This window comes from Nannospalax galili, unplaced genomic scaffold (genome assembly GCF_000622305.1).
Source record: "Nannospalax galili isolate Female #2095 unplaced genomic scaffold, S.galili_v1.0 scaffold308, whole genome shotgun sequence".
NCBI classification, from domain to species: Eukaryota; Metazoa; Chordata; class Mammalia; order Rodentia; family Spalacidae; genus Nannospalax; species Nannospalax galili.
The window spans coordinates 531,605-539,624 of NW_008359214.1; the positions used below are offsets into that span (position 1 = coordinate 531,605).

The window sequence follows — 8,020 nt, forward strand, 5'->3', positions numbered from 1 at the left end:
ATAATCTCCCTGGAGAACCTAGAGTTGTTTCTTGTACCAAAATCAATACTTTATGTTTACCTGTCTTGGCTCACATCACTTCCATACGGTCAGAAGATCAATATCTTTAAGGAAATAGTTCAAAAGAAAAGATAACTTTTAAAGGGTAAAAACCCAGCGATGTATTAGAAAACTGCATTAGTCTCGTAACTTGACCTTCAGTATACACAACAAATTCTTCTACATGGTTTTGTTTCAAGGACCTTCATTATATGCCAGTGAAGTTTCTTCAGCTTTGTACTCTTGACCTGCCTTGGCCTTGCTGCCTGCAACACCTCTCATGTGAACACCCAGCCACTCTTCTGACTGTGGAAATCCATGTATCCTAGCTGTTCTAAAGAATCTCTTGAGCCCCTTCTCTATTGAAACATTGGACCCCAAGGAATTGGAGTTTCCCCCAAGAATCTCTTCCTGGGAGAAGGAAAAGGCTAAAGCCTGGATCCAGGCAGAGGAAGAACTTGTCTCCTGAGAAGAGACTTTACACTGTTCTTACAATCTGTCAAATCACCTTGCAGGACCTATAATGCCAAGGCAATGACAATGGGCAGTACTACACCTTGACTAAGACTGCTTAGTTATGCATACCCCTTGCACTCTATTCAAACCTAAACTTCATGTCAGGACCCCAAAGATAGACTTGGGGGATTACTGGACCTCTTTATTTGTTCCTCTTAATGTGGCTCTTATTTCCTTTCTTTGCTTTTCGTTTCTACCTGTGTCTTTAATTGGCATTTTTAGGATGGGTGGCAGTTTCTTGTTAAGGCTGACTGAGCCCAGGCTCTGACCCTAACTACCTGAGTTATACTATTGCTTTCCTATACTCCTTCATATTTAACATCTCTCCTTTGTTCTCAAAAGAACTTGTAGAGTAACTGCTGCAACCTTTACATTAGTTATTTATGTAAACTTCTTGTAAAATGCATTAAACTGTGAACTGTGTCGATTAGTGAGTTTTTAAAATTTTTTTTTTATTTTGGGTGGACTCCTCTGTTATCCCAGAGTGAATGAGCATACTGCCCCTAGGCACTCTGTAGGTGCTCAAAGAAGTCAAAGAAAAAGCTACACCTGCATTAACAATTCTACAAGGCTGATTGACTGATAAGAATACCCATGATTTTAGACAGTTGGAATGTTGCAGACCCAGGGCCCAATCATGTTTGCTCCCTTAATTGACCTAATGGTTCTTGTGACTATCACATGAGACCCTTTGAATTACATTAAAAGACAAACTCCATCTACTCAAACCTGTCATCACATTGTATCTGAAGGCTTTGTTGTAGCTCACCTAATTAATGTTTCTGCTAATGTATTTGAAAAGTGTCTTGATGAATAACTTTCTTTTGCTTTTCAATTATTAACTTCATGAGGCTCAGGGATTAAGAAGCACTGACTGCTCTTGGAGAAGAGGACCTAGGTTCTATTTCCAGCACCCATATTGGGGCTAACAACCTTCCATAATTTCAGTTCCAGTGATCCAACACTCTTCTGACCTCTGTAGGCATTGCATGAACTGGTGCACTTACATATATGCAGGCAACGCACACACACACAAACACACGCACACACACACATGCAAGGGGGGTGGATCTCTGTGAGACCAAGGCCAGCCTGGTCTACACAGCAAGTTCCAGGCCAGCTGGGGTTATAGGTTGACCCTGTAACCCCAACCCAACCCAATTAACCTCCCCCCAAAAACCCAACAAACAAAATTTCATGAAACTGTTATCACATGGTATTTAGGGCAACCTAAATTCATGTTCCCTGGCCATGGTCACTGATACTTGGCTCCAGAAGGAATTCTCTTATTCTCTTTGGCATGAGAGCTCTCTCTCTCTCTCTCTCTCTCTCTCTCTCTCTATATATATATATATATATAATTTTTTTTATGTGTATGCATGTATTGCCTTCATGTAGGTAAGTGCACCCCTGTCATGCAATGCTCGTGGAGGACAGAAGAGGCTGTCAGATCCCCTGGAACTGGAGTTACTGACAGTTGTTAGCTGTCATGTGGGTGCTAGGATTCGAATCCGGGTCTTCCAGACCAACCAGTGTTCTTAACTGCTGAGCCATCGCTCCAGCCCCTTAATATATATTTTAAACATTTTATTTTTATTTTATGTGTATGAGTGTATTGCTTGCATGTGTGTAAGTGCACCCGTGTTGTGCAATGCCCTCAGAGGTCAGAAGGCAGCCTCGGATTCTCTCGGAACTGGAGTTAGCCACCATGTGGATGCTAGGAATCGAACCAGAGTCCTCTGCAAGAGCAGTCGGTGCTCTTAACCGTGAGCCATCTCTCTAGCACCCAAGAGCTGTGTTTTTATATAACGTTAACCAAGTCTAGAAAATATCCCTTCCAAGAGCAACGGCGCTGGTGAAGAGGATCATGAAGTCCTTCTTGTGGCCCTGGCCTGAGACCAGTCTCAGGCTTATCAAGGTTTTCTGTAGCAGCGCTGCTCAAATGCTCAGTGGGTCTCCCTGCGGTTGTTTTCGTGAGATAGCTCTCAAAGTCCAACAAATCCAGGTAAGAGACTCTCATCTGCTCAGCATTCCTTTCTAAGCCTGTATCTCACTCTGCACCCTCCAGGTGATCTGCCTGAAAAGCCCAGCGGCGAGGAGTGCAATGGACAGGTGGAGGAGCCAATCAGGCCTTGGCATTCCCGGAAGGGGCGGTACCCTGGCGTGTCACCGGCCCTGCGGCGCGGGATTGGAGGGCCTGGCGGCCTGCACTGGCGGGAGATTTCGGATGTGTTGGCCCGCCCGGTACAGCGGTTAAGGTGGTGCGCTGACGGCGTGGGCAAACCCGCAGATCCCAGCGCCGGATCGCCATCCAGGAAGATGGAGCGGCAGCGGCGACGGGCGCTCGGCCCTGCACTCGGCTCGGCGACTGGGACCTCGCGCCCGGGCTCGGCCTCGCTCCGGGACAGCAGGGACGGCCAGGCACTGCGCAGGAAGGGGCCGCCGCCCGCAGCACCCGCGGGCCCGGAGCAGCCCGGAGAGAAGCGTCCCAAGTTCGTAAGTGTTGCGCGAGTGCGCGGGGTCCTGCTGCCTCCTGCCTTCCGGGCACTGCCCGGGGGTTCTGACTTGGGGGAGCTGGCCTTGTTCCCGGTGGCGGAAGCTGCGGGTCTGCACTGATCAACTGCTGCGGGACCAGACTCAGATGGGCAGATCCCCTGTTCTCAGTGCGTGCTTACATTTCTTAGGAAAGATAGGGAAAACAGTTCAGATGTCTATGTATTGACGTCATCTAGGCGGATTCTGCATTTTTTAAAAGTAGAACCGCTCTACCCATTTAGTATAACAGTCTCTAAGGCAGAAAGTGAACTTTTGGGTGATAGTATTTTTTTTTTTCTGCCTGATATTTTAATACCAGAACGTTAAGGTGGATAATTTTTTTCTAGTTGGGACAATTTGTTTTCAAATTTTGGCGGATCTTGTGGTCACTGCTAAAGAATGTCTTATTTGATTTGGAAAGAAGTCTCAAGGATTTGAAAGCCGTTAGTCTGGTTGACTTTGCTTTAACACTCAAGGGAAGGGTCATGATTAGTACCTTGTAAGGTCTTCCTTAGTGCCAGGTAGAGAAAGAATAGGTAATGAGGGTTGTTTCGTGTGTGTGTGTGTGTGTGTGTGTGTGTGTGTGTGTGTGTGTGGTGTGTGTGTGTGTGTGTGTATGTATGTATGTATGTATGTGTATGTATAAATTACAGAGTAGATTTGGGGATTAGTCCAACAGAACTGGAAATTTAATACTGACTACTACTGCTACATTTTACTTACGAATGTTGCAAACCTTTTTTGGTGTTAATATAGTATTTGCCTTTTCTTGACAAGTTAAACTTAAGGGATTTAAATCATGATTCAAAAATTAAGGATATAATTGTTTATGACTCAGTTGCTAAGTCTCTCATTAACTTGTAATAGTTGAATACAGCTGAGAGCAGAGCTGAGCTATCAGAATACTGACAGTAACTGAAGATTGATTATGTGGAATTAAGCATCAAAATGATAATAGGAATCTTGATGCTTTGTAGGAAAGTCTAGTGTGTGCTTTATTACCATTGTCAGGTCAAAGATATGAGGAGAGATTTAGTTTTGCAGTGAAAGATTCTGCCCACTCTTGAGAAGAATCCACTGGAGTGATTCCATTTCTTTCTTTTATAATCTCTCTGGTGTATAATCTAGACTCTAGTGATCCATGAGTCAGGTGGTGTGATTTTCTGTTGCTTTAGCAAGGAATTCCTGAAAACAGGCCCTAAATACTTAGTTTACTGAAGGCTGTATTTGGTGATTCTGTCTTTTATTTCTTAGGTATGCCATATTGACCACCTCACCATGCCATTTGTTAAAAGTCATATAAAGATGAAATGGGCTTAAAACACAGCTCTTTGAAGCTCCAAGATGGATAACCACCACAGTGCTGAGTGGGCTTGAAATAACTCTTGACTTCATAATTCATTCTTGGTGATCTTTACAGTTGGATTGTTACTTACAGTATAGTTTCTTTTTTTTTTTTAATTTTTACAAAAACTGTATTCAGAATTTCATACATGCATATAAGGTGTTTTGATCAAATCCATGCCCACTCCCTCCACTCCAACATTCCCCCCTCTGAAGAGGTAACCCTAAAATCTTTTAAGGATTAGTTACAAGTACCCAAATACTTTTGACATTTTTGGCCTTGGTACAGAGTATGTTGCTAACAGACCCAAGGACATTTTGACTTTTAGCCAAGAAACTGGCTACTTTTCTTTGGAGTCTTTTTACCCTAACTGCCTAGCCAATTCCTACCTCCTATTCTTATCACACCACCCCCTGAAGGGGTTACCCAAATTGCCAGTAGGGAATAGGGACAATGACTGCCCTGGCTTCTTCCATGCTGAACAGGGACACAGGGTGAGGCAATGGGTGTACCCCTTCAGTGGGTCTATCTAAAAGACTCCAAAATTGCATAACTTTTGTCTCTAAGGGGAGAAGAAACTCCTTGAATCATGAATGGGATGTGAAGGAGAAGTAAAGTCAAGAGTAATTAGCATTACAAGTTCTAGACAGGGAACTAGAAATGTCAGAGCAGGGCAATTTTCAAATGTTCATATGAGAGTCTATTGGAGTTTCTTGACAAGGGCTTCCAAAAGCATCCCTATATTGGGTTCTTCCTCATTTTTCTTTTGTCTTCCAAGGCTGGACTAGGTACCTGGGAAGAGTGGCTGGAAAGAGTGGCTGGATATTCAGGCGTGGGTCCAGTGACCCTGCTTGGCACTCCTTTAATGAATGAACACAACTGTCAACAAGCCCGATTGTGACTGTTTAGCGATCAGGCACAGCCAAAGTCGTAAGGATGGTAGTTATTTCATGCAGCAGGGACTGCTGTATAGCATCATCTTATTAAAAGGACCTAGAAGTTAAAAGGATTTGGTGCTAGGGGCCATATATGAGGGAGAACATACGTCATTAATTTTTCTGAGTCTGTGTTACTTTACTCAGTATAACAGTTTCTAGATCCATCCATTTACCTGCAAATTTCATTATTTCATCTTTCTTTACTGCTGAATAGAACACCATTGTGTAAATATACCACATTTTTGTTAACCACTCATCAGTTGAGGGGCACTTAGATTGCTTCCATCTCTTACCTATTGTGAAAAGAGCAGCAACAAACATAGTTGTGTAAGTGTCTCTACAGTAGAATAAGTCCTTTGGGTATATGCCAAGGAGTGGTATAACCAGGTCATATGGTAGGTTCATTTTTAGTTTTTTAAGAGTTCTCCACACTGTTTTCCATAGAGGCTGCAATCCATCAGCAGTGAATGAGTGTTCCCCTTTTTCCACATCCGGCCACCTTTGGTATCATTTGTTCTCTTGATCCTAGCCAGTCTGATTGAGGTAAGGTGGTACCTTAGGGTGGTTTTAATTTGCATTTCCCTAATTACTAACGATGCTGAACATGTTTTTTGATGTTTCTTAGCCATCTTTATTTCTTCTTTTGAGAACTCTCTGTTTAGATCGCTAGCCCATCTTTTAATTGGGTTACTTTCTTTCTTGAGGCTTTGTTTTTTGAGATCGTTATATATTCTGGATGTTAAACCTCTGTTAGATGTGTTGCTGGTGAAGATTTTCTCCCATTCTGTGGGTTTTCTCTTCACTTCCTTGGTTGCTTCTTTTGATGTACAGAAGCTTTTAATAGTTTCAGGGTTTCCAGTTTCACATTGAGGTCATTGGTCCATTTGGAGTTGACTTTTGTGCAAGGCAAAAGGTGAGGATCTAGTTTCATTTTTCTGCAGATGGAGATCCAGTTTTGCCAGCACCATTTGTTAAAGATACTGTCTTTCCTCCATTGTGTGTTCTGGGCACCTTTGTCAAATATCAGGTGGCTGAAATTACATGTACTCAGCTTTGGATCTTCAGTGATGTTCCCTTGTTCTATGCGTCTGTTTTTGTGCCAGTACCATACTGTTTTTATGACTGTGGCTCTGTAGTATACTTTGAGATCTGGTATAGTAATTTCCGCAGTGTTGCTCTTTGTGCTCAGGGTTGCTTTGTGCTCAGGGTTGCTCTCCAGGGTCTTTTATGCCTCCATATGAATTTAAGGACGGATTTTTCTAATTCTGTGAAGTATGTTACGGGATTTTGATTGGGATTGCATTGAATCTATCTATACATTGCTTTTGGTAGGATGGTCATTTTAAAAATATTAATTCTTCCAATCCGTGAACATCAGAGGTCCTTCCATCTCCTGGTGTCTTCCTCAATCTCTTTAACGATTAAAAATTTTCATTTAAGAGATCTTTATTCCAAGACATTTTAATCTTTTTGCAGCAATTGTGAATGGGAGCATTTCCCTGTATTCTTTCTCTATTTGCTTGTTATTGGTATATAGAAAGGCTACTGATTTTTGTAGATTGATTTTATAACCTGCCACTGTACTAAAAGTTTTGATCAGTTCTAGGAGTTTTCTTGAGGAACTTTTGGGATCTCTTAGGTATATAGTATCATATCATCTGCAAAAACTGATAGTTTGACCTCTTCTTTTCCAATTAGTACTCCTTTAATTCCTTATCCTGTCTTACTGCTCTAGCAAGAGTTTCAAGCACTATGTTGAAAAGGAATGGAGATAGTAAACATCTTTGTCTGGTTCCTGATTCTAATGGGAATGCTTCCAGTTTTTCTCCATTTAGAATGATATTGGTTGTGGGTTTGTTGTATATAGCTTTAATTATGTTGAGGTATGTTCCCTCCAGTCCAATTGCCTCTAGGACTTTGAACATAAATGCATGCCAAATATTGTCAAAAGCCTTTTCTACATCTATTGAGATGACAATTTGTTTTATGTCTTTGAGTCTATTTATATGATTAATGACGTTTATTGATTTGTGTATATTGAACCATCCCTGCATCTCTGGGATAAAGCCTACTTGATCATGGTGGATGATCCTGATCTGTGTCTGTATGCGGTTTGTAAGTATTTTGTTGAGAATTTTTGCATCTATGTTCATTAAAGATATGGGTCTATAGTTTTCTTTTTTGGTTGTATCTTTACCCGGTTTGGGTATTAGAGTGATGCTGGCTTCATAGAAGATATTTGGGAATTCTCCCTCTGTTTCTATCATTTTGAATAATTTAAGTAGTATTGGTTGGAGGTCTTCTTTAAATGTCTGTAAGAATTCTGCTATAAATCCATCTGGGCCTGGGGTTTTTTTAGTTGGGAGGCTTTGTATTACTGTTCGAATTTCCTTATATGTTATGGGTCTGTTTAAACTGTTGATCTCTTCTTTATTTAACTTTGGAGGTTCCCATGATTTCAGATATCCATCCATTTCTTTTAGATTTTCAATTGTAGTAGCATATAGGTTTTAAAAATATTCCCTTATAATGGTCTAGATGTTTAGGGTGTCTGTTGTGATGTTTGCCCTTTCATCTCTGATTTTGTTCATTTGGAGGTGCTCTTTCTTTCTGTTGGTTAATTGGACTAGCGGCCTGTCTATCTTGT

The 8,020-nt window shown here is 41.6% G+C and overlaps 1 protein-coding gene across 3 annotated transcripts in view; it reads left to right on the forward strand.

The window, feature by feature from the left end:
• Positions 1–2,743: 2,743 nt before the first annotated feature.
• Positions 2,744–8,020, forward strand: part of Diaph3 (diaphanous related formin 3) — a 545,702-nt gene continuing 540,425 nt past the window's right edge. For all 3 annotated transcript variants that reach the window (XM_008822916.2, XM_008822917.2, XM_029558567.1), the window contains exon 1: positions 2,744–3,051. In XM_008822916.2, the coding sequence (XP_008821138.1) occupies positions 2,875–3,051 (177 nt within the window). In that variant the 5' untranslated portion in view covers positions 2,744–2,874. The remainder of the gene's footprint in view (positions 3,052–8,020) is intronic.